Source organism: Nycticebus coucang, chromosome 4, assembly GCF_027406575.1.
Source record: "Nycticebus coucang isolate mNycCou1 chromosome 4, mNycCou1.pri, whole genome shotgun sequence".
NCBI classification, from domain to species: Eukaryota; Metazoa; Chordata; class Mammalia; order Primates; family Lorisidae; genus Nycticebus; species Nycticebus coucang.
In genome coordinates, this window is record NC_069783.1 from 140,783,869 (window position 1) to 140,810,817 (window position 26,949).

The 26,949-nt window shown below is 43.4% G+C and overlaps 1 protein-coding gene and 1 pseudogene across 8 annotated transcripts in view; one reads left to right on the plus strand and one right to left on the minus strand.

The window, feature by feature from the left end:
• Positions 1–47: 47 nt before the first annotated feature.
• The window catches only part of THOC5 (THO complex subunit 5), a 73,514-nt gene continuing 46,612 nt past the window's right edge, over positions 48–26,949 (plus strand). For 4 of the 8 annotated variants that reach the window (XR_008379753.1, XR_008379754.1, XM_053590148.1 and 1 more), the window contains exons 1-6: positions 156–249; positions 12,326–12,457; positions 15,340–15,483; positions 17,021–17,134; positions 17,276–17,373; positions 20,136–20,282. Coding sequence is in view for 6 of the 8 variants with exons in the window: in XM_053590148.1 (XP_053446123.1) it covers positions 12,362–12,457; positions 15,340–15,483; positions 17,021–17,134; positions 17,276–17,373; positions 20,136–20,282 (599 nt within the window). In the remaining 2 variants the exon portion in view is untranslated. Of the gene's footprint in view, positions 250–1,188; positions 1,374–8,467; positions 8,587–12,325; positions 12,458–15,339; positions 15,484–17,020; positions 17,135–17,275; positions 17,374–20,135; positions 20,283–26,949 lie in introns of those variants that run through there. The other 4 variants (XM_053590149.1, XM_053590151.1, XM_053590152.1 and 1 more) reach the window with 4 other exon arrangements.
• Positions 25,551–26,576, minus strand: LOC128583459 (transmembrane protein 126A-like; annotated as a pseudogene).

The following is a 26,949-nucleotide window of genomic DNA, read 5'->3' on the forward strand; positions in this document are numbered from 1 at the left end:
GCTTCCGACCGGTCGCTCTTTCCTTTTTCCCGCTTCTCTATGGTGCACGGGCCTCCGCTGCTTGTGGCCGGCCGCTCCTTCCTTTTTCCCGCTTCTCTATGCTGCGCGGGCGGCAATGCCTCAGCCGCCGGAAGTGACATGTGGACAGCGTAGGGTTCTGGGAGCTGTGGGGTGAGTCGAGTGAGGAGGTCCCGGGTCCGCAGGGCGGCCCGGTGGGGCTGGGTGATCAGCGACCGAAGCGCTCTCAAGGTGCGTCCCTAGACTGGGGTCCGAGGTGGCTTCTCCGCCCTCAGGGTCCCGGCCGCTCTGCTCGGCTCTGCTCTGTGCTGTTAACTCTTCTGAGAAAGGTTTGCTGCAGCATCCTCAGGCCCCATGTGGTAGCTCTTGTTGATGGTGGTGGTGTATTGTAGCTATTGATGACCGCGGTAGTGGTGATAACAGCTTACAGTTATTTTGCGCTTCTGTATCCTAGGCACTCTATTGTTTTGCTAAAGTCAGGATTTCCCACACTAGGCTTTTCGGATCCCACTTCTGGGGGTTTTGCCAAATCACCTTACCACCTTAAGTGTACCACCTTACTGTTCACTAAAGGTTTTTAATCCTGTCACTTTTAAACTTAAATTTACTTTGAAAGAAAACTTTTTTAAGTTTCCCCACCATGAATAGAAAACTGCTTTCATATGTCTTATGCAGAAGGAAATGATAAAAATTAGTATATTTAATATAATAAAGATAGAGGTTAACGTAGTTAATATAATGAAAACAGATTATTAACAAATTATTTAGATTTAGGCTAAGTCTCTGAGACGGAGTTCTTTTGTTATAAAGGAACATTGGCATTCATAGATGTTAAAGACAAACTAGGGAGCTGAGATGTTCTCCTTGAAGCAATCAGGAGTTTTAAAAGAGGATTGAAAAGGGATTAACTTTCTCCTTAGGTGTTCAGCATTATTTAAGATCCTCTTTGCAATATGTAAAGCACCAGTGTCAGGTCATCTTCAATACCTTCCCCAGTGGAATGCCTCCCATGTTAATGCTTACAGCAGTCCCTGAGGTAGGGACTGTTATTCTCCTTTGATTGGTGACGAAAAAGACTTGGAGGCAAGTGAAGTGACTGTTCCAGTATTTATAGCCATAAAATTGCAGTAGAGTGGAGATTACAATTTAGGACTCTTTTTTTGGTTGCAGTTCGGCGGGGCTGGGTTTGAACCCACCACCCTCCGTATATGGAGCCAGCGCCTTACTGACTGAGCCACAGGCGCCGCCCAGGACTCTTTTTGACTTCAACCATAACAAACTTTTGGCTCCCTGAAGTATTGGTGACAGATTGATTGGGGTTAAGGTGACAGCGGTCACCTCCCTCAGAGGCTGTGGTAAGGTGGCAAGGGAAGATGTTTTGTGACCCTAGAGCCCCATGAAATGTAGGTTTTGTTCTTTAAATTGTGTGATCAACCAGTTTATTTCATTCCCAGATGAGATGCTGGCAAGACTAGGAGGCATAACAGTGTAATTGTCTAGAGTACTGATAGGGCAACTGATGGACCCAAGTTTCAGCATATTAGCGGGGTGATCTTGGGAAATCATTTACCTTTCTGAGCCTCAGTTTTGTCATCTGTAAAATGGTAGTAGTTCTTTTTTTTTTTTTATTGTTGGGGATTCATTGAGGGTACAATAGACCAGGTTACACTGATTGCATTTGTTAGGCAAAGTCCCTCTTGTAATCGTGTCTTGCCCCCAAAAGGTGTGGCACGCACCAAGGCCCCGCCCCCCTCCTTCCCTCTCTCTGCTCTTCCTTTCCCCACCCCTCCCTCCTTCCTTGTCTCTCTGTTCTCCCCTTCCCCCACTCTCACCGTGTCATTAATTGTCCTTATATGAAAATTGAGTACATAGGATTCATGTTTCTCTATTCTTGTGATGCTTTACTAAGAAGAATGTGTTCCACTTCCATCCAGGTTAATACAAAGGATGTAAAGTCTCCATTTTTTTAATAGCTGAATAGTATTCCATGGTGTACATGTATCACAGCTTGTTAATCCATTCCTGGGTTGGTGGGCATTTAGGCTATTTCCACATTTTGGCGATTGTAAATTGAGCTGCAATAAACAGTCTAGTGCAAGTGTCCTTATGATAAAAGGATTTTTTTCCTTCTGGGTAGATGCCCAGTAATGGGATTGCAGGATCAAATGGGAGGTCTAGCTTGAGTTCTTTGAGGTTTCTCCATTCCAAAAAGGTTGTACTAGTTTTCAGTCCTACCAGCAGTGTAAAAGTGTTCCCTTCTCTCCACATCCACGACATCATCTGCAGTTTTGAGATTTTGTGATGTGGGCCATTCTCACTGGGGTTAGGTGGTATCTCAGGGTGGTTTTGATTTGCATTTCTCTAATAGATAAGGGTGATGAACATTTTTTCATGTTTGTTAGCCATTCGTCTGTCTTTAGAGAAGGTTCTATTCATGTCTCTTGCCCATTGATATATGGGATTGTTGGCTTTTTTCATGTGGATTAATTTGAGTTCTCTATAGATCCTAGTTATCAAGCTTTTGTCTGATTCAAAACATGCAAATATCTTTTCCCATTGGTGTAGGTTGTCTGTTTGCTTTGTTTGTTGTCTCCTTAGCTGTACAGAAGCTTTTCAGTTTAATTAAGTCCCATTTGTTTATTTTTGTTGTTGTTGCAATTGCCATGGCAGTCTTCTTCATGAAGTCTTTCACCAGGCCAATATCTTCCAGTGTTTTTCCTATGCTTTCTTGGAGGACTTTTATTGTTTCATGCCTTAAATTTAAGTCCTTTATCCATCTTGAATCAATTTTTGTGAGTGGGGAAAGGTGTGGGTCCAGTTTCAGTCTTCTACATGTGGATATCCAGTTCTCCCAACACCGTTTATTGAATAGGGAGTCTTTCCCCCAAGGTCTGTTCTTGTTTGGTTTATCAAAGATTAAGTGGTTGTAAGATGTTAGTTTCATTTCCTGGTTTTCTATTCCATTCCAAGTGTCTATGTCTCTGTTTTTGTGCCAATACCATGCTGTCTTGACCACTATGGCTTTGTAGTACAGCCTAAAATCTGGTATGGTGATGCCTCCAGCTTTATTTTTATAACTACGAACTGCCTTTGCTATATGGTTTTTTTTCTGGTTCCATACAAAACACAGAATCATTTTTTCCAAATCTTGAAAGTATGATGATGGTATTTTAATAGGAATGGCATTGACTAGGTAGATTGCTTTGGGAAGTATAGACATTTTAACAATGTTGATTCTTCCCATCCATGAGCATGGTATGTTCTTCCATTTGTTAATATCCTCTGCTATTTCCTTTCTGAGGATTTCATAATTTTCTTTATAGAGGTCCTTCACCTCCTTTGTTAGGTATTTTCCTAGGTATTTTATTTTCTTTGAAACTATGGTGAAGGGAGTTGTGTCCTTAATTAGCTTCTCATCTTGACTGTTATTGGCGTATACAGAGGCTACTGACTTGTGGACATTGATTTTATATCCTGAGACATTACTGTATTTTTTGATGACTTCCAGGAATCTTGTGGTTGAGTCTTTTGGGATTCTCTATGTATAAGATCGTGTCAGCAGAGAGGGAGAGTTTGACCTCCTCTGCTCCCATTTGGATTCCCTTTATTTCCTTGTCTTGCCTAATTGTATTGGCTAGAACTTCCAGCACTATGTTGAATAGTAAAGGTGACAGAGGACAACCTTGTCTGGTTCCAGTTCTAGGAGGAAAAGCTTTCAGCTTTATTCCATTAAGTAAAATATTAGCTATGGGTTTGTCATAGATAGCTTCAATCAGTTTCAGAAATTATGCCTATAGTCTTCAGTGTTCTAATTAGAAAATGATGCTGGATTTTATCGAATGCTTTCTGCATCTATTGAGGGGATCATATGGTCTTTGTTTTTGCTTCTGTTGATGTAGTGAATAACGTTTATGGACTTGCGTATATGTTAAACCAGTCTTGCGTCCCTGGGATGCAACCAACTTGATCATGATGTATGACTTTTTTGATGATAAGCTGTAATCTATTGGCTAGGATTTTGTTGAGAATTTTTGCATCTATATTCATGAGTGAAATTGGTCTGAAATTCTCATTTTTAGTTGGATCTTTTCCTTGTTTTGGTATCAGGGTCATGTTTGCCTCATAGAACGTGTTGGGGAAGATTCCTTCCTCCTCAATTTTTTGGAATAATTTCTGCAGTACGGGAATAAGCTCTTCCTTGAAGGTTTGATAGAATTCTGGTGTGAAGCCATCTCGACCATGGCATTTTTTTGTTGGAAGGTTTTTTATTGTATCTTTAATCTCAGTGCTTAAAATTGGTCTGTTCAGGAGCTCTATTTCTTCCTGGCTAAGTCTAGGGAGAGGGTGTGATTCCAAATATTGATCCATTTCCTTCACATTGTCAAATTTCTGGGCACAGAGTTTCTGGTAGATGATCTCTTGTATCTCTATGGGATCAGTTGTTATTTCCCCTTTATCCAGGGGTCCTCAAACTATGGCCTGTGGGCCACATGAGGTGGTGTGATTGTATTTGTTCCCGTTTTGTTTTTTTACCTCAAAATAAGATATGTGCAGTGTGCATAGGAATTTGTTCATATATATATATATTTTTTTAACTGTAGTCCAGCCCTCCAATGGTCTGAGGGACAGTGAACTGGCCCCCTGTTTAAAAAGTTTGAGGACCCCTGCCTTTATCATTTCTGATTGAAGTTACTAGAGATTTTATTTTTCTATTTCTAGTTATTCTGGCCAAAGGTTTATCTATTTTATTTATTTTTTTTAAAAAACCAACTCCTTGTTTCATTAATTTTCTGAATGATTCTTTTCTTTTCAATTTCATTGATCTCTGATTTGATTTTGGATATTTCTTTTCTGATGCTGGGTTTAGGTTTAGAGATTGTTCTTCTTTTTCCAATTGCATAAGATGGCTTGTGGGTTTGTTGATGTACTCTCTTTCTGTTTTTCGAATGTAGGCATCTAAAGCAGTAAATTTTCCTCTCAAAACTGCTTTTGCAGTATCCCACAGGTTTTGGTAGTTTGTGTCTTCATTGTTGTTATGCTTAAGGAAGCTAATGACTTCCTGTTTTATTTATTCCTGCACCCAACTGTCATTCAACAGAAGGTTGTTTAATTTCCATGCCTTTGTGTAGGGTTGAACGTTTTTGTTAGAGTTGAGTTCCACCTTTAGTGCCTTATGGTCTGAGAAGATACAAGGTAAAATTTCAGTTCTTTTGATTCTGTTGAGGTTTGTTTTGTGGCCTAGGACATGCTCAATTTTGGAGAATGTTCCATGGGATGATGAGAAGAATGTATATTCTTTATCTTTGGGATGGAGTGTTCTATATGCGTCTATCAAGCACAGTTATTTTAGGGTCTTGTTTAAATCTCTTATATCTTTGTTTAATTTCTGTTTAGAGGATCTGTCCAGCTCTGTAAGAGGAGTGTTAAATTCCATGGGGTGATGAGAAGAATATATATTCTTTATCTTTAGGTTGGAGTGTTATATATGCGTCTATCAAGCACAGTTGTTCTAGGGTCTCATTTAAATCTCTTTGTTTAATTTCTGTTTAGAGGATCTGTCCAGCTCTGTAAGAGGAGTGTTAAAGTCCCCTGTTATTATGGTTTATCGGATATCATATTGCTCAGACTGAGTAGGGTCTGTTCCAAGAATCTGGGAACATTTAAATTGGGTGCATAAATATTTAGAATTGGAACATCTTCTTGTTGTATTTTTCCCTTGACCAATATAAAGTGACCATCTTTGTCTTTTTTGACTTCAGTTGCTTTAAATCCACATGTAATCTGAAAATAAGATTGCAACTCCTCTTTTCTTCTGAATTCCATTCGCCTGAAAAATTGTCTTCCAACCCTTGACTCGGAGCTTTAATTTGTCTTTTGAAGCCAGGTGTATTTCCTGCAGACAGCAAATGGATGGCTTGTGTTTTTTAATCCAGTCAGCCAATCTATGCCTCTTCAGTGCGGAATTCAAGCCATTGACATTTATTGAGATAATTGATAAGTGTGGTAGTATTCTTTTCTTTTTTTTTTTCAATTGTTTATTTATTTATTTTTTGTTGTTGTTGCAGTTTGGCCAGGGCTGGGTTTGAACCCGCCACCCTTGGTACGTGGGAGCGGTGCCCTACTCACTGAGCCACAGGCGCCACCCATTGTGGTAGTATTCTATTCGTCTTATTTTGTGAGAGTCCATTGCTTAGTTATATCTTTTGCATCAGTGTGGAGGTTAGGTTCTGTCCTTTAATTTCTGAGTTCTTTTTTTTTTTTTTGGCCGGGGCTGGGTTTGAACCCGCCACCTCCGGCATATGGGGCTGGCGCCCTACTCCTTGAGCCACAGGCGCCGCCCAATTTCTGAGTTCTTACTTTGCTGCTGATCCATTGTGGTGGTCAGTGTGCAGAACAGGTTGAAGTATTTCCTGTAGAGCTGGTCTTGTGGCGAATTTCCTCAATGTTTGCATATCAGTAAATGATTTGATTTCTCCATCAATTTTAAAGCTTAGCTTAGCAGGATATAGAATTCTGGGCTGGAAATTGTTCTGTTTAAGTAGATTACAAGTAGATGACCATTGTCTTCTTGCCTGGAAAGTTTCATAAGAGAAGTCTGTAGTCACCCTGATGGATTTGCCCCTATAAGTTAACTGGCGCTTACTCCTGGCAGTTTGCAGAATCTTTTCTTTTGTTTTGACTTTGGACAGGTTCATCACAAATGTGTCTTGGAGAAACTTGGTTAGAGTTGAGGTGACCTGGGGTCCGATATCCCTCTGAAAGCAGTGTGTCAGAATCTTTGGTGATACTTGGGAAATTTTCTTTTATAATATTCTCTAGAATGGCTTCCATTCCTCTGGGGCAATCTTCTTCCCCTTCTGGGATTCCTATAACTCGTATGTTTGAATGCTTCATAAAGTCCCGTAATTCTGTCAGTGAACGTTCTGCTTTCTCGCCCTTCTTTTCTGCCTCTTTAACTATCTGAATTATCTCAAGAACTTTGTCTTCTACCTCCAAAATTCTTTCTTCTGCATGATCTAATCTGTTGCCGATACTTTATATTGCATCTTTAAGTTCCCTAATTGACTGCTTCAGTTCCTTCAGCTCTGCAATATTCTTTGTATATTCTTCATATCATTCATCTCTTATTTGATTCTGTTTTTGGATTTCCTTTTGGTTATTTTCCACTTTATCAGCAGTTTCCTTCATTGTTTCTATCATTTACTTCCTTGTTTTCATAACGTGTATTCTAAATTCCCTTTCTGTCATTCCTAACATTTGTTTATAGGTGGAATCCTCTGCAGTAGCTACCTCATGGTCCCTTGGAGGGGTTGCTCTGGACTGGTTCTTCCTGTTGCCTGGAGTTTTCTGCTGATCCTTCCTCATGAGTGATTTCTTTTCTCTGTTTCCTTGCCCTAAGTTTCCTTTCATTTCCTCTTGCTCTTTAAGTTGCCGTGCCTGTGGACTAGGGTTTCCATGAGTCCTTTTGGTACAGGACCAGAAGGATGAGAAGGGTGAAGAGCAAGAAGGGATAAAAGAAAGAAAAAGAAAGGAAGGAAGAAAAGAAAAAAGGGAAAGGAGAGGGGGTAGGTAAAAGGGAATATTGACAAAAAGACGAGTGGCATGGAAAGAGGGAGACAGAGTAATATAGGTGTACAGTAGGGTACTTTGACCCAACCTTAAAAACCCCCCAACCTCATGGGGTGCTGGTTTGGGTGGTTCCTTTGAGATCAGCAGCTCTTTGCTAGCCTGTTCGGACACAGTACCCCACCTCCACCAATTAGAGAGGAAAGACAAAAATGCTATAAATCAAACCAAAACAAGCGAGCAGAAAACTTTATGGGATAAAATCGGGGGGAAAACCAAATAATAGGGATAGAAACACTAGCAAAAATGAAGTTCTAATTATTGAAAAAGGCAACAATGGGAAACTATATTTAAACTAGAAAAATGGAGAAAGAAAAAAGAAATGAAAAATCTATAGGGAAATGGTGAAATTAAAAAACAAAACAACAACAACAAAAAAACAAAACCAAAAACAAAGCAGTATAAGTATCTTGCTGAGTATTGTCTGGGCAATAGGTGATCTTCTGGGGTATGAGATGTTAATCACAATGCTGATACGACTGGAGGCCTCTTCTGATTTCTCAAACCCTGCAAAGTGGAGAGCCTAAATCTCTCCTCAGCCCTCTTAAAAGACACTTTAATAACTTCCAAACTTGGCTAAGCAAAAACTTTCCCAGGAAAGCGCTTGTCTCTGGGATCACTGCTGAAGTGGCTGTCCTCTTACCCAGTGTGCCAAAACCGGTCTCACTCTGACCCTGAGGGCTAAGGCTGTAAAGGGGCTCAGTCACTAGATTACTAGCTCCCGCCCAATTCTTGCTCTGCAACCCTGAGGGTGGACCTTGCCAGGGCAGTTCTCTCACAATGGCTCTGCACGGCCCACAGCCCAACACTATTAACTCCGTCTGGCTCAGCAGCTCAGTCTGGGGCCCTAGACAATACCCACAGTTCTCCGCACTCCTGCCCAAGCTCTCCCAAGGCAGTTCAACTGAGTTCGAAGTCCAACAACACCAAAACAGCTTACAGGTAAGACCTTTCCAGTTTGCAATTTCACTGCTGCTGTACTTACAGCTGCCAGTGAGATTAGAATGAACAAACACATGCAACCACTTGCCAGTTTTCCACTGCTTTTGTCTTTCTCTTGGGGTCCAGAAGTCTCTTCCTGATTCCCTGTGTCCTCAAAGGGATGATTATAGGCAGATCCCACCAGCCAGAGATGCCTGGAGTCTTGTCTCCCCAGACTCACCGTGCCCAGTTGCAAGGAAGCTGTTACTCGGCCTCCCTCTTGCTCCTCCCATGGTAGTAGTTCTTATCTGAAAAGTTTATTATAAGAATCAAATGAGAACATATCTATAAAGTTATTAGATCAAGGCCTAGCACATAGTGATCAATCAGTAGTATTGGGAATGGGCTTATATGCCAGACTGAGAGTTTGGATGCTGATTTATGGAGCACTTTGCCAGCCTCATGGGAAAGAGGGAAGAGCTCACAGCCTAAGTGGGAAATGGTTCAAAGAGATAAATTTCCTAATACCCCGTTTCCCCGAAAATAAGACATTCTCCGAAAATAAGACCTACTTACAGGAAAGATAAGACGTCCCCTGAAAATAAGACCTAGCGCATCTTTGGGAGCATACCTTAAAGTAAGACACTGTCTTATTTTTGGGGAAATAGGATAGTATATCCAAAGGAGTGCCTTGGGGAGACCTGAGAATAGAATAGTATTGCTTAGTCTTGCAGTTTTTTTGTTTTGTTTTGTTTTTGAGACAGAGCCTCAAGCTGTTGCCCTTGGTCAAGTGCTGTGGCATCACAGCTTATAGCAACTTCCAACTCCTGAGCTCAAGTGATCTCCTGCCTCCACCTCCCAGTCCCTGTAATGGGACTACAGGCCTACAGGCACCCACTACAATGGCTGGCTATTTTTTTTTTTTTTTTTTTTTGGTTGCAGCCGTCATGGTTGTTTGGCTGGCCTGGGCTGGATTCGAACCCGCCAGCTCAGGTGTGATAGCTTTTTTTTTTAGAGTGCTGTTGGGTCATAACTCAGAGCAACCTTTAACTCCTGGGCTTAGGTGATTCTCTTGCCTCAGCCTCCCGAGTAGCTGGGACCACAGGCGCCCACCACAACACCCAGCTATTTTTTTGTTGTTATTGTTGTTTTTGCAGTTTTGCCTGGGCCAGGTTTGAACCTGCCACCCTCGGTATATGGGGCCGGCACCCTACTCACTGAGCCACAGGCACCGCCTGCTTTTTTATTTATTTTATATATATCTATATCTATATCTATCTATCTATATATATATATATCTATATATATAGATAGATAGATACACTTTTTTTTTTTGAGACAGAGCCTCAAGCTGTCACCCTGGGTGGAGTGCTGTGGCATCACAGTTCTCAGTAACCTCCAACTGCTGGGTTTAAACGATTCTCTTGCCTCAGTCTTCCAAGTAGCTGGGACTACAGGCGCCCATCACAACACCTAGCTTTTTTTGTTTTTTTGAGACAGAGCCTCAAGCTGTCACCCTGGGTAGAGTGCTGTGGCATCACAACTCACAGCAACCTCAAACTTCTGGGTTCAAGCGATTCTACCTCCGCCTTACAAGTAGCTGGGATTACATGTGCCTGCCCCAACACCTGGCTGTTCTTTTAGTTGCATCTGTTGTTGTTTGGAAGGCCCGGGCTGGATTCAAACCCACCAGCTCAGGTGTATGTGGCTGGCACCTTAGCTGCTTGAGCCACAGGTGCAGAGCCTTTATTTATATACTTTTAAAATTTTATTTATTTATTTTTGAGACAGTGTCTCACTTTGTCACCCTTGGTAGAGTACCATGGCGTCATAGCTCATAGCAACCTCAAACTCTTGGGCACAAGCAATCCTCTTGCCTCAGCCTTCCGAGTAGCTGGGACTATAGGCATCTGCCACAATGCCCAGCTAGTTTTTCTATTTTTAGTAGAGACTGGGCTCTTGCTCAGGCTGGTCTCAAACTCCTGAGCTTAAGCAATCACCTGCCTTGGCCTCTGTTATTTATTTTTAAAACAGTGTCTTCCTCTGTTTCCTGGACTAGAAGGCAGTGGCATGATCATAGCTCACTGTAGTCATTTTTTTGTTTGTTTGTTTGTTTGTTTTTTTTGGCAGTTTTGGCCGGGGCTGAGTTTGAACCCGCCACCTCCAGCATATGGGGCCAGCGCCCTAGTCCTTTGAGCCACAGGTGCTGCCCAATGTTTGTTTGTTTTTGAGACAGAGCCTCAAGCTGTCGCCCTGGGTAGAGTGTTGTGGCATCACACCTCACAAAAACCTCCAACTCCTGGGCTTAAGCCATTCTCTTGCCTTAGTCTCCCAAGTAGCTGGGACTACAGGTGCCCGCCACAATGCCCAGCTATTTTTTGGTTGTAGTTGTCATTGTTGTTTGGCAGTCCCAGGCTGGATTTGAACCCACCAACTCTGTTGTATGTGGCTAGCACATTAGCCACTTGAGCTACAGGCGCCAAGCCAGCTTACTGCAATCTTAAAATAACTGGCCTCAAGTGATCCTGCCACTCCAGCCTTCTGAGTAGCTGGTCCTACAAGTGTATGCCACCAAGTTGGGCTAATATATGTATATTTTTGTAGAGATAGATCTCCCAATGTTGGCCAGGCTGGTCTTAAACTCTTGGCCTCAAGTAGCTTCTCAGAGTGCTGCATGCATCAGCCACTGTGCCCAGCTGTGATCGCTTTTATAAAAAGGAGGTGGAGGGTGGCGCCTGTGGCTCAGTCGGTAAGGCGCCGGCCCCATATACCGAGGGTGGCGGGTTCAAACCTGGCCCCGGCCATACTGCAACCAAAAAATAGCAGGGCATTGTGGCGGGCGCCTGTAGTCCCAGCTACTCGGGAGGCTGAGGCAAGAGAATCGCTTAAGCCCAGGAGTTGGAGGTTGCTGTGAGCTGTGTGATGCCACGGCACCCTACCGAGGGCCATAAAGTGAGACTCTGTCTCTACAAAAAAAAAAAAAAAAAAAAGGAGGTGGAATTCACTTTAGATGGGCTGAAGGATGATTCCCTGTTTACAGAGGGTTAAACTGAGACATTGGAGGGTTAAGCGAGTTTTCCCGAATTATCAAGTCTGTAAGTAGCTAGACCTGCTAGTTAGACTTCAGTATTCTGATTTTTGAGGAAAATTTCTTTTCTTTTTTTTTTTTTCAGTCTCACTCCTGCTCAGGCTAAAGTACCATGGTGTCAGCCTACCTCACAGCAACTTCAAACTCCTGGGTTAAGCTATCCTTCTGCCTTAGCCTCCCAAGTAGCTGGGTGTCCGCCATGATATCCAGCTAATTTTTATATTTTATATATATACATATATTTATTTATTTATTTTGTAGAGACAGAGTTTTACTTTATCGCCCTCAGTAGAGTGCCATGGCGTCACAAGGCTCACAGCAATCTCCAGCTTCTGGGCTTAGGCAATTCTTTTGCCTCAGCCTCCCAAGGATCTGGGACTACAGGCGCCTGCCATAAAGCCCGGCTATTTTTTTCTTGCCATTTGGCTGGGGCCAGGTTTGAACCCGCCACCCTCTGTATATGGGGCCTGCTCCCTACCCACAGAGCCACAGGCACCGCCCAGTTTTTGTATTTTTTGAATAGAGGTGATCTTGCTCTTGCTTAGGCTTGTCTTGAATTCCTGAGCTCAAGGGATCCTCCTGTCTCAGCTTCCCAGAGTGCTAGGATTATAGGCATAAGCCACCACATCTAGCCTCCAGAGGAAAACTTCAAAATCTTTTTCCTCTTAACAGTTCTCTCCTGTTTCCTCCTGACCTCGAGTAACAACCATGTCATCAGAATCAAGCAAAAAACGGAAACCCAAAGTGATCCGGAGTGATGGAACTCCAACTGAAGGAAAACGGAATCGATCTGACACCGAGCAGGTAAAATCACCCAGGGTTGCCATGCTGCTAAGAAATTGTGCCCCGTGGCTTTGGATCCGACTGTGAGTTTATAGCAGCTCTGGGTCACATATGCCACACACAGGCTCCTGGTGGGTTCCATCTGACCAGGTGACTGGAATTCTCATGGCTTTACTAAACCTGTGTGTCCATATCAGGATGCTGCATCATCCGACAAACCAACCACCCCATATCACCACATGATTAGTACCTGCACAGAAAATATATTCTAGTCTGATGTGTGTCTCCAGTTTTCCTGATGGTCAGAAGGCAGCAGTCCATCTGTAGCATGGCACTGGAGCTTCAGAGATGTTACATCCCTGGGTGTGCTGCTGAGACAGTACCAGAACTACATGCTCCTTTGTGGTCTTAGAGCTCATGTGGTTAGCAGATTCTTTTCTTTCCTTGGTCTGTTTCTTTTTGATTTTTTTTGTCTGTTTTTATTAAATCATAACTGTGTACATTGATGCTTTATGAGGTTCAGTGTACTGATTTGATATACAATGTGAAATGCTTACATTGCACTGATTAGCACATCCACAATTATACTCTTTCCTTAATAGTTTTGAAATGTACAATTGCATCATGCACATTAGGTGAAGTCCCCCCAAATATTCTTCCTCCTCCCTCCTACCCCCTCTCCTTTTTCTCCTCTTCCCTTCTACTTTCTGGAAGTTTTTACCATTCGTATGAATGGGTGACTATATATTGATTTCATAGTAGTATTGAGTACATTGGATACTTTTTTTCCATTCTTGAGATACTTTACTAAGAAGAATATGTTCCAACTCCATCCAGGTAAACATAAAAGATGTGAAGTCTCCATCTTTTTTTTGGTTTTTGGCCAGGGCTGGGTTTGAACCCGCCACCTCTGGCATATGGGGCCAGTGCCTTACTCATTGAGCCACAGGGGCCACCCACCACAATTTGTTAATCCATTCATGGGTCGATGGGCACTTGGGCTGTTTCCCTATCTTGGCAATTATGAATTGGGCTTCTTTAAACATTCTGGTGCAAATGTCTTTGTTGTAAAATGATTTTTGATCATCTGGGTGTATACCTAGTAGAGGAATTGCAGGATTGAATGGTAGGTCTACTTTTACAGTTTTTGGCAGGGGCCGGGTTTGAACCCACCACCTCCCGATATGGGGCCGGTGCCCTCCTCCTTTGAGCCAAAGGCGCCAAGAACTACTTTTAGTTCTTGAGTATTTTTCAAACTTCTTTCCAAAAAGGTTATATTAGCTTGCATTCCTACCAGCAGTATAGAAGTGTTCCCTTCTCTCTGCATCCACACCAACCCTTGGTCTGTTTCTCTGTCCATGAATCTGTCAAGATAATTTATGACTTAGCTGGGTTTTTTTTTTGTTTGTTTTTGCTTTTTTTTAGAGACAAAGTCTCATTTTGTCGCCCTTGGTAGAGTGCCATCACAGCTCACAGCAACCTCCAGCTCTTGGGCCCAGGTGATTCTCTTGCCTCAGCCTCCTGAGTAGCTCCGACTACAGGCGCCTGCCACAACACCCGGGCTAGTTTTTGTTGCAGTTTGCCCAGGGCAGGTTCAAACCCGCCACCCTCAGTACATGGGGCCAGCACCCTAATCACTGAGCCACAGGCACCGCCCGACTTAGCTGTTTTGATTGGTTGTTTTTGTTTGTTTTTTTAAAACTAGAATAGGGAAACATACCAGCTTAAATTTAAATTAATAAACCTCTTTTTTTCTCAGATTTAGGAATATAAGATTAATGAAGAGTCTTTTCTGTCTCTCTCAAATCTCATAATTCCTGTTTACTATAAAGCCTGTAAGATCAATTATATTTTAGTCTCAACCAAAGCTTGATTTAATTATCTTAATACCCATCAGTTAGAATTTAATTAATTAATTATTTTATTTATTTATTTTGAGAGAGTCTCGTTATGTCACCCTCGGTAGAGTGCTGTGGTGTCACAACTAACAGCAACCTCAAACTTTTGGGCTTAAGCTATTCTCTTGCTTCAGCCTTCCAAGTACCTGGGTCTACAGGTGCCCACCACAATGCCTAGGTTTTTTTTTGTTGTAGTTGTCTTTGTTGTTGGCAAGCCCAGACCAGGTTCGAACACACCAGCCTCAATGTATGTGGCTGGTGCCCTACCCACTGAGCTACGGGTGCCCAGCCTAGGAATTTAGTTATGTGAATTCTGGTTGATCTCTAGTAGACTACCATGCAGCCATTTATTGGGATGGCAACTTGTACTAAACAGCACAGACCTATTTTGTTTCTAAAGATAGAATGTATAAAAAATAAAGTATATATATCCACAGTGTTTACAGTGGTGTGATTTCAGACATAGAGGTGAAATTACAGGTAACTTTTCATTTTCTTTTTGATAAAGAAAATGCTTTTTTGGGCGGCGTCTGTGGCTCAGTCGGTAAGGCGCCGGCCCCATATACCGAGGGTGATGGGTTCAAACCCGGCCCCGGCCAAACTGCAACCAAAAAATAGCCGGGCGTTGTGGCGGGCGCCTGTAGTCCCAGCTACTCGGGAGGCTGAGGCAAGAGAATCACGCAAGCCCAGAAGTTGGAGGTTGCTGTGAACTGTGTGAGGCCACGGCACTCTACCGAGGGCCATAAAGTGAGATTCTGTCTCTACAAAAAAAAAAAACAAAAAAAAAAGAAAATGCTTTTTCCTAAGTACACATTATGTTGTTATTCAGAAAAGTGGTTTCTATTTTGAAAGAAGAAAAACATTTGAGCACTAGATCCCTTGGAGACCTAATTGAGGCTTCATTGTTAGTGTTATGATTATAAAAGAGATCTCAGCAAAGTGTCACTAATACCAATAGGGAGACTTTTACCTCCCTACCCAGGCCCTCTATCCTTGCCTCCATAGGAAGGTAAATACTACAGTGAGGAAGCCGAGGTGGATCTGCGGGACCCTGGCAGAGACTATGAGCTATACAAATACACGTGCCAGGAGCTGCAGAGGCTGATGGCTGAGATCCAGGACCTGAAGAGCAGGGGTGGCAAGGATGTGGTAAGGAGTGGGACCAGGTGGTCATGAACCTGGTGGTTCTGCATAGATAGGGCTATTTTTGCACCTACTGGGGGTTTTTCTGGTTTTGATCTTCTGCCTTAGTCATGATCTGGTATCTAGAGCCTGGGAGCTACTGAGACCTGCCTATTAATTATTGGAACTTTTCATCACTACCCAATCACCAATTAGGTAATGAAAGTAGAAGATAATTAATTTTTTCCATAACTAATTTGATCATTCATCCAATTAATATTCGTTGAGTGGTATATATTTTGGTAGGTGTTGAGAAATAAATCATACTGACCAGAAGTGAAATTATGATTAATATTAAATGAAAAAATCAGGCTTCGAGTAGAGAAACTAAATAGTGTGACTAAAAACTAGTTCAAAAATCCATTTTTTCCCAGGAATCTCACTTATCTGTGCTTATGCTGGCTGATACTGTAAAGATTATTACAGCCAGTCTATTTTATTATAGTCAAGCTTTATGGCTATGATTCTATTATTTGCATTTAGGTTATTTTGCAATGTTATTTATAGAGGTCAAGTTTTTTTTTTTGTTGTTGTTGTTGTTGTTTATGTGAAACAGAGTCTCACTATGTTGCCCTTGGTAGAGTGTTGTGGCAGTCACAGCTCACAGCAACCTCAAACTCTTGGGCTTAAGCAATTCTGTAGCCTCAGCCCCCAAGTAGTTGGGACTATAGGCGCCTGCCACAATGCCCAGCTATTTTTTTTTTGTTGCAGTTGTCATTGTTGTTTAACAGGCCCAGGGCCAGGTTCAAACCCGGCAGCCCTGGTGTATGTAGCCAGCGCCTTACCCACTGAGCTACGGGCACCGATCTTATAGAGTTTAAGTTTTATGGTAAGATGTTGCTATTACTGTGATTCTGTGTGGGATCTACAGGGACAGATGTTAACTGTGTATTGGCTATACTGGCTCCATATTGAGTTCCTTTTTACTCTGGTCTAGTCCAAGCAGAAATTGCTTTCTTCCCTAGGAAAAAATAATCATCCTTCCATTTTTCTCATGACCTTTCTTTTTTTTTTTGACCGGGGCTGGGTTTTGAACCCGCCACCTTTGGCATATGGGACCCACGCTCTACCCCTTTGAGCCATAGGCGCCGCCCTCTCATGACCTTTCTTTCTTTCTTTCTGTCTGTCTGTCTGTCTTTCTTTCGCCTCAAGCTGTCACCCTGGGTCGAGTGCTGTGGCATCACAGCTCACAGCAACCTCCAACTCCTGGGCTCAAGTGATTCTCCTGCCTCCAGGCGCCCACCATAACACCTGGCTATTTTTTGTTTGGCGGACCTGGGCTGGATTCGAACCCACCAGCTCAGGTGTATGTGGCTGGCGCCTTAGCTGCTTAAGCCACAGATGCCAAGCCTCTTCATGACATTTCTGATCATTACGACATAGTTCCTAGCTTCCTTCCTAGTCTGATTTTGGTCCCTGATAAGGATGGGTCAGCAGTGAGGGACTAAAGGAAGCTGAGCCAGCACCTGATGTCTACAGTCTTTATCATTTTTTTTGCCTATAGGCAATTGAAATTGAAGAACGCAGGATCCAGAGCTGTGTGCATTTCATGACTCTGAAGAAGCTTAATCGATTAGCCCACATCAGACTGAAGAAAGGAAGAGATCAGACCCATGAGGTGGGAGTTGAGATGTTTAACCCTCCTCCTTCCTCCTCTCCATCTCCTCTATCTCCTTCATCCCTTCTCTATTTACTCACCCTCTGCTGTGCCCCACCCCAATTTGCCTTGCTCACCTCTGACACCTTGTCCTCTTTCCAGGCTAAGCAGAAAGTAGATGCCTATCACCTCCAGCTCCAGAACCTGTTATATGAAGTGATGCACCTACAGAAGGAGATCACCAAGTGCCTGGAGTTTAAGTGAGTTTGAGAGTACAAGGGGATGGCACAGATGGTCTGTTGGTAACTCCTATGTAGTTCACTGAGTCAGTCTCTTTAAAAAAGAAATCTGATGAGCTTGGAAGACTGCAGGATCTGGAAGAAGGTTGAATAGATGACTTTGAGTGGGAGAATTGCAAGCAGAGTTTCATGCTGCACAAAGAACCTCGGAAGTCTCTCTCTCTGATCCTTTTGAGTTTTGAGCTCTGCACTTGGTAAAAAAGGGGCCTTTACATTCCCAGTTTGATTCCTGAGAACATTATATGGGAGTGAGTTCACTTCCAGTTATATCCTTCTAACCTTTTGGCCAGTTTTCCCCTCTTAAGAGCTAGCGGTTCTTTTTTTTTTTACAATTTTATTTTTATTTTTGAGATGGGGAGGTTTTGCCATATTACCTATATGGGTCTCCAACTCTGGACTCAAGCGATCCTCCTCCCTCAGCCTTCTAAGTAGCTTGGATTACAATCCTGGAGTGTGCCACTGCACCCACCTAGTCTTTTTTTTTTTTTTAACTTTTACATTTTATTCTGTTACAGAGATTTTTTTTTTTTTTGTAGAGACAGAGTCTCACTGTACCGCCCTTGGTAGAGTGCTGTGGCGTCACACGGCTCACAGCAACCTCTAACTCTTGGGCTTACGCGATTCTCTTGCCTCAGCCTCCCGAGCAGCTGGGACTACAGGCGCCCACCACAATGCCCGGCTATTTTTTTTGTTGCTGTTGTTGCAGTTTGGCTGGGGCTGGGTTTGAACCCGCCACCCTCGGCATATGGGGCTGGCACCCTACTCACTGAGCCACAGGCGCCGCCCTGTTACAGAGATTTTTATTAAACTTCATTTTCTCGCCCTCCCCCCCCCTTTTGAGATACTGGAAGAGTTATTTTTCAGCATTCTTTGAGGATAGGCATTACTATGTGACTGATTTCAACAATTAAATGTGATCAGAGGTATTGGGTGCTCCTTGTAGGCTTGGCCCAGGAAAGACTTGCTAAGAACTCATGAATGAGATCTGTGTCAGCAGAAGTCGTTTATGTTACTTCTTCTCTGGAATGGTTATGAAGCTAATGTACTTTCTCCATTTCTTCTCTGTCTCCATCTTCTGCCTGAATAAAAAGGCCTCTGAGGGCTCTCAAATGCAGATTATATTCTGTGACTGTTTCCACTTGTAGGTGAATCTTAAAGGACAGATTGTCTTGATCCTGACTGTCCTCACCACGGAGGCTGACAATTCCAAGGTGGAGGGGCTGTATCTGGTTGTTGGTGGGGACTCTTCATAGTCCTGAAGTGGCCCCTAGCAGTTCATTTTTGCAGATGGATTTTTTTTTTTTTTTTTTGAGACAGAGTCTTAAGCTGTCGCCCTCAGTAGAGTGCTGTGGCATCACAGTTCACAGCAACCTCAAACTCCTGGCCTTAAGCGATTCTCCTGCCTCAGCCCCCCAAGTAGCTGGGACTACAGGCACCTGCCACAACACTCAGCTATTTTGGGGTTTTAGTGTCATTGTTGTTTGGCAAGCCCAGGCTGGATTTGAGCCCACCAGCTCCGGTCCATGTGGCTGGTGCCCTAGCCTCTTGAGCTATAGGTGCTGAGCCTTGCAAATGGATTTTATTATTTAGAACCTGAACTTGCTGCTTAGCTACCTTCAGGTGAACGGACTACAGTTTGTCAGGGTTGTCCTTCAGATGTGATACTCTTGGCAAAACCAAGCTGAGAGAAAAAGAGAGGAAGAAGTGAACAGGGAAAAAAATGGGACACGTTCTTACTTGGTGAGACTTGTACAAATTGAAAGAAGATGGTGATTTTTTTTGTAACAAACTTAGCATGAGTGTGTATTAGACATTAGGTCTAGCTTTGTTGTTTTTTTTTTGAGACAGAGCCTCAAGCTGTTGCCCTGGGTAGAGTGCCGTGGCATCACAGCTCACAGAAACCTCCAACTCCTGGGCTCAAGTGAATCTCTTGCCTCTGCATCCCAAGTAGCTGGGACTACAGGCAGCCACCACAATGCCTGGCTATTTTTTGGTTGCAGCCGTCATTGTTGAATTCGAACCCTCCAGCTCAAGTGTATGTGGCTGGCCCCTTACCTGCTTGAGCCACAGGTGCCGAGCCTAGCTTTTTTTTTTTTTTTTCAGACAGTCTTACTCTGTCTTCCTGGATTAAGGGCTGTGGCATCATCAGAGCTCACAGCAACCTTGAACTCTTTTTTTGTTGTTGTTGCAGTTTATGGCCAGGGCTGGGTTTGAACCCATCACCTCTGGTATATTGGGCCGGCACCCTACTCCTGAGCCATAGGTGCCGCCCCAACCTTGAACTCTTGGACTCAAGTGATTCTCTTGCCTTAGCCTCCCAAGTAGCTGGGACTACAAGCACCTACCATAATGCCTCGCTATTTTTACAGACAGGGTCTCACTCTGGCTCAGGCTGGTCTTGAACCTGTGAGTTCAGGCAATCCACCTGCCTTGGCCTCCCAGAGTGCTAGGATTACAGGCATGAGCCACCATGTCCAGCCCCACTTCTAGCTTTTTAGCTAATTCGTGAATGAAAAAGTTAGATTGCATGGTAAAGATCGTATGGCATGTCACCAACTACCTCTGTTCACACTGAAACATCTACTGAGTGTTTACTGAGAATACTAGATTCTATGATACTGAGTAGTGGTAGACTTAAGTGGGCTTAGATGGGGGGGCGCTTTGAACCTGCTCAAGTTACAGTTCCTGAGAATGGCAGCTTGACGTCTATTTTTTGCCTGTAGGTCAAAGCATGAAGAAATTGATCTGGTCAGTTTAGAGGAGTTTTATAAGGAGGCTCCACCAGATATCAGCAAGGCCGAAGTCACTATGGGAGATCCTCACCAGCAAACTCTGGCACGTCTGGACTGGGAGCTGGAGCAGCGAAAAAGGTAGTATTTCGTCCTTCCTAACCTTGTTTTTTTTTTTTTTTTTTTGTTGTTGTTGTTCTTTTTGAGACAGAGTCTCACTATATTGCCCTCGGTAGAGAGCTGTGGCGTCACAGCTCACAGCAACCTCAAACTTTTGGGCTTAAGTGATTCTCTTGCCTCAGCCTCCCAAGTAGCTGGGACTACAGGTGTCCACCACAATGCCTGGCTATTTTTTGTTGCAGTTGTCATTACTGTTTAGCTGGATCAGGCCAGGTTCGAATCCGCCAGCTTCTGTGTATGTGGCTGGTGCCATAACCACTGTTGTCTTTTTTTTTTTTTTTTTTTTTTGGCCCGGGCTGGGTATGAACCTGCCACCTCTGGCATATGGGGCCAGCGCCTTACTCCTTTGAGCCACAGGCACTCCCCTATTGTTGCTTTTTAACAGAGACAGTGTCTCACTTTTGCGCAGACTGGTCTTGAACTTGTGAGTTCAGACGATCCTCTCACCCCGGCCTTGTAGAGTGCTAGGATTACAGGTGTGAGCCACCAAGCCTGGCTCTTCCTAACCTTGTTAACCAGAGAGTGACAGTGCTTTGTCATGACCCAGGATCATGTAGCAAAAAGCACTGTGGAACCAGCAGAAATAGTTTCTAAGAACAAATCCCATTTTGTGATTAATTCACATTGGATATTTAAAACTGGACCAACCTCAACATGTTTGGAGCTGTAATTGCTTAAGGCTATTAACAGAAATTTGGAATACATTTTTTTTCCTTTAAAAGTTTAGGCTCGGTGCCAGTGGCTCAAACGGCTAAGGCGCCAGCCACATACACCTGAGCTGGCAGGTTCAAATCCAGCCTGGGCCCGCCAAACGACAATGACTGCTGCAACCAAAATATAGCCGGGTGTTGTGGTGGGTGCCTGTAGTCCCAGGTACTTGGGAGGTGGAGGCAGGAAAATTGCTTGAGCCTAGGAGTTGGAGGTTGCTGTGAGCTGTGATGCCATGGCACTCTACCCAGGGTGACAGCTTGAGGCTCTGTCTCAAAAAAAAAGGTTTAATGCCTGAGGTCTAAATATCTTTTTTGTTTTTGTAAAGACAGAGTCTCACTTTATTGCCCTTGGTAGAGTGCTGTGGCATCACAGCTCACAGCAACCTCTAACTCCTAGGCTTAGGCGATCCTCTTGCCTCAGCCTCCCGAGTTAGCTGGGACTAAAGGTGCCTGCCACAATGCCCGGCTATTTTGTTGTTGCAGTTCGGCCGGGGCCCGGTTTGAACCCGCCACCTTTGGTATATGGGGCTGGTGCCCTACCCACTGAGCCACAGGAGCCGCCCCTAAATATCTTTTATATCATAAATTTAATGTATATTTTGCCTTTACCCATATCTATGAGCATATGCCTATGATAGTAAGCCTTTTTTTTTTGAGGCAGAGTCTCAAGCTGTTGCCCTCAGTAGAGTGCCGTAGTGTCATAGCTCACAGCAACCTCCAACTCCTGGGCTTAAGTGATTCTCTTGCCTCAGCCTCCCAAGTAGCTGGGACTATAGGCGCCCACCACAATGCCCAGCTATTTGTTGTTGTTGTTGCAGTTGCCTCAGCCTCCCAAGTAGCTAGGACTACAGGTCCCTGCCACAATGCCTGGCAATAATGTTGTTGTTGTTGAAGCTGTGGTTGTTTAAGCTGGCCCTGGGCCAGGTTTGAACCTACCAGCCTTTGTGTATGTGGCTAGCACCCTACCTACTGAGCTATGGGCACCACTAGAAAGCTTTGTAAACATTATTTTGTAAGGTTATACATCATTTCTAGAAAAATTGTAACTTACAAAATTAGTCTATTGGACTTTTAAACTGTTTCCATTCTTTGCTATCATAGATCATGCTTTGAGTCACATCTTTACATGTAGACTTTACTAATACAGAGCTTTAATTTATTTATTTAACTTTTTTTCTATTTCAAAATGTTTGGGGGTACACATGTTTGGTTACATGGATCTGATCACCAAGATAGTGTGCATTGTATTTGTTATGTGTAAATTTACCTGTTAGGTGTAAAATTCCTTTCCCACCTGCTTGGTTTCTGCTGAGTTTTACTACCATATGTGCACATGGGGATTACTCGATTAGTTCAAATTTAATAGTGAATACATGTAGTGTTTGTTTTTCCTTTTTTGTGAAACTTTGCTTGGAAGAATGGTCTCCAGTTCCATCCAGGTTGTTACAAAGGTGTAAGTTCACCTTTTTTTTTTTTTGAGACAGAGCCTCAAGCTGTCGCCCTGGGTAGAGTGCTGTGGCATAATGGCCCTCAGCAACCTCCAACTGCTGGGTTCAAACCATTCTCCTGCCTCTGCCTCCCAAGTAGCTGGGACTAGAGGCACCTGCCACAACGCCGGCTTTTTTTGGTTGCAGTCGTTGTTTGGCAGGCCTGGGCTGGATTTGAACCCACCAGCTCAGGTGTAATGTGGCTGGCGCATTAGCCCCTTGAGCCACAGGCACCAAGCCTCACCATTTTTTTTATGGCTTAGTGGTATTCCTTGGGATACATACACATATGTACCATATATTTTTTTTTTTTTTTGAAACAGAGTCTTACTATGTTGTCCTTGGTAGAGTACTGTGGTGTCACAGCTCTCAGCAACCTCAAACTCTTGGGCTTAAGAGATTCTCTTGCCTCAGCCTGCTGAGTAGCTGTGACTACAGGCACCCGCTACAATGCCTGGCTATTTTTTGTTGTTGTTGCATTTGTTTAGCTGGCCTGGGCCGGGTTCGAACCTGCCACCCTCGGTCTATGTGGCTGGCACCGTAACCACTGTGCTACGGGCACCGAGCCTATGTGTACCATATTTTATTAATCCACTCATGTATCGATGGGCACTTGGGTTGATTCCAGATCTTTGCAGTTGTGAATTGTGCTGCATTAAACATTCGAGTGCATGTCTTTTTTGATAAAAAGACTTTTTCCTTTGGGTAAATACCCAATGGTGGGATTTCTAGATCAAATGGTAGGTGTACTTCTAGTTCTGTGAGGTATCTCCATACTGTTTTCTACAGAGGTTGTACTAGTTTGCGGTCCCACCAGCAGTGTATAAGTGTTCCTTTCTCTCTGCATCCATGCCAGCATTTTTTTTCTTTTTTTTTTTATTAAATCATAGCTGTGTACATTGATATGATCATGGGGCATCATTCACTAGCTTCACAGACCGTTTACCAAGTTTCACATATACCCTTGTAAGATGCACCACTGGTGGGCGGTGCCTGTGGCTCAGTCGGTAAGGCGCCGGCCCCATATACCGAGGGTGGCAGGTTCAAACCTGGCCCCAGCCAAACTGTAACCAAAAAAAAAAAATAGCTGGGCATTGTGGCGGGTGCCTGTAGTCCCAGCTACTCGGGAGGCTGAGGCAAGAGAATCGCTTAAGCCCAGGAGTTGGAGGTTGCTGTGAGCTGTGTGAGGCCACGGCACTCTACCGAGGCCAGAAAGTAAGACTCTGTCTCTACAAAAAAAAAAAAAAGATGCACCGCTGGTGTAATCCCACCAATCCCCTTCCCTCTACCCATCTCCCCCCTCCCTCCCCTCCCTTTCCCTCTTCCCCCTATTCTTAGGTTGTAACTGGGTTATAGCTTTCATGTGAAAACCCTCATGCCAGCATTTTTCAAAGACTTTGTCCCATGCTGTTTGGGACTTTTTGGTAAATACCATTCTTTTTGAAGTTAGGTGATATTGTTGTTTTGATTTGTATTTCCCAGATAATTAGAGATATCTTTTGCCCACTTCTTTATGGGGTTGTTTCATTTTTTTTTTCTTGCTGATTTGTTTGAGTTCTGTTTTTTTTTTTTAGAGACAGAGTCTCTGTTTGTCACCCTCAGTAGGGTGCCGTGACATCACAGTTCATAGCAACCTCCAGCTCTTGGGCTTAGGCGATTTTCTTGCCTCAGCCTCCCGAGTAGCTGGGACTACAGGCGCCCGCCACAACACCCAGTTATTTTTTGTTGCAGTTTGACTGGGGCCGGTTTGAACCCGCCACCCTCAGTTTATGGGGCTGGTGCCCTACTCACTGAGCCACAGGCGCCGCCATGTTTGAGTTCTTTATAGATTCTTGTTATCATCCCTTTATTGGATATATAGCATACACATATTTTCTCCATTCTGTAGGTTGTCTGTTCACTCTATTGATTGTTTCCTTGGCTGTGTGGACGCTTTTAAATTTAATCAAGTTCCATTTGTTTATTTTTATTAATGGTGTGATTGTCTTTGGAGTCTTCATAAATTCCTTGCCTGGACCAATATCTATAAAAGTTTTCCAACATTTTCTTCTAAAATTCTTACAGTTTCATGTTTTAGGGTTTAAGTCTGATATCCATCATGAGTTTTGTGAGTGTTGAGAGGTGCGGATAGTATTTCAGTCTTCTACATGTGGCTATCTGATTTTCCCAGCACCATTTATTAAATAGAGATTCTTTCCCTAGTGTATGTTTTTGTCTGCTTTGTTAAAAATCAGATGGCAATATGAGGATGGTTTTATATCTGGGTTCTCTGATCTGATCCATACGTCTGTGTCTTGTGCCATTGCCATGCTGCTTTGGTTACTATAGCTTTGTAGTATAGCTGAAGTCTGGTGAAGTGATGCCTCCACATTTTTCTTTTTGCTTAAGGTTGCTTTGGCTATTCGGGATCTTTTCTGGTTCCATATGAACTAAAGAAGTCTTTCCTAGGTCTGCAAAAAATGACTTTGGGTAGTATAGACATTTTAACAGTGTTGATTCTGCCCCTCCATGAGTATGATGTTTTTCCATCTCTTTATATCTCTGCCATTTTCTTCCTCAGTTTCGAGGTTCTCCCCGTAGAGGTCTTTGACTTCCCTTTTCTTTTCTGTTCTTTTTTTTTTTTGAGACGGAGTCTCATTATGTTGCCCTTGGTAGAGTGCCGTGGCGTCACAGCTCACAGCAACCTCAAACTCCTAGGCTTAAGGGATTCTCTTGCCTCAACCTTCCAAGTAGCTGGGACTACAGGTGCCTACCACAATGCCCAGCTATTTTTTTTTTGTAGTCGTCATTGTTGTTTGGCAGGCCCCAGCTGGGTTTGAAACCACCAGCCTTAGTGTATGTGGGTTGGCGCCCTAGCTGCTGAGCTATAGGCACTGAGCCTTTTTGTCCTTTTTTTGAGACAGAGTCTCACTTTGTCCCCATTGTACCATAGTGTCATAAGAGCAACCTCAACTCGTGGGCTTAAGTGATTTTCTTGCCTCAGTTTTTTTTTTTTTTTATCATTTTATTTTTTTGTGTGTACACGCTTAAAATTATTGAATTTCTAGGCCAGGTTCAGGTAATTGAAGGGTCTTTATAAGTAGTTTATATTGTCTAGATCCAAGGTATGCTATAAACATAGTCTGAAGCAAAATGGGATGTAACATCTTTCTAAAGACAGACTTAGAAATTCTAATCCAGTATGGCGCCTGTAGCTCAAATGGCTAAGGCACCAGCCACATATACCAGAGCTGTCGGGTTCGAATCTGGCCCGGGCCTGCCAAACAGTGACAACTATAACCAAAAAATAGCCGGGGTGGGGCGGCGCCTGTGGCTCAAAGGAGTAGGGCGCTGGCCCCATATACTGGATATGGCAGATTCAAACCCACCCTGGCCAAAAACTGCAAAAAAAAAAAAAAAAAATAGCCAGGTGCTATGGCGGGAGCCTGTACTCCCAGCTACGCAGGAGGCTGAGGCAGAGAATCGCTTAAGCCCAGGAGTTGGAGGTTGCCATGAGCTGTGATGCCATGGCACTCTGCCCAGGGCAATAGCTTGACACTTTGTCTCAAAAAAAAAAGAAAGAAAGAAAAATTCTAATCCAGTATGTTAAGATGTTTCCTTTCTCTGGTAGCAGAGCTGACCGAACCTAGCTGCTAAGCCAACATTCACTGGTATAGCCAAGAAAACAGGATACAGACCACCAAAAACAAGACCAGTCAGTCCACTCTGTGTTACAGTACAGGTTTCACAGTTCAGTTCGCCTATAGTCAAAGGTAAGGTTACAAAACTTCTGTAAGCTATCTCTATTGTCAGAAACGGAAGCCCTGCCATTGGTAAGCCACCGGCAGCACAAGCTTCGTTCAACATGCATCAAAAAAGACTGTTTGATATTAGGCCACAGAGAACAGCATTAAGTCCAATACACACACACACACACACACACATATATATATATATATATACACTGATCCATGTTCAAGTAAATTCCTTTCTGTTTCTGGAAACTGGTTAATTTTTCTGGTTATGTTAATGAAATGTGTTTGGTTTTCCTTAGTATCATCTGGTTTATGATTTTCCATCGAGCCTTGTGTTTTCCTTCTCAGGAGGCACTGCTGCCTCCAGTTTTCCTTGGTAACACCCTGGGTTCACTGCAACCTTTGTTCAACTCTCCTGGGCGCAGCCATCTTTGGCTGACACGTGACTCGATCTATTTTTATGTTTTTATTTCTTGAGACAGAGTCTCATTATGTCACTCTCGGTAGAGTGCTATGGAGACACAGCTCGCAGCAACCTTAAACTCTTGGGCTTAAGAGATTCTCTTGCCTCAGCCTCCCAAGTAGCTGGGACTAAATGCGCCCACCACAATGCCCAGCTATTTGTTGTTGTTGTTGTTGCAGTTGGTTAGCTGGCCATGGTTGGGTTTGAACCCACCCACCTCAGTTTTTCATTTTA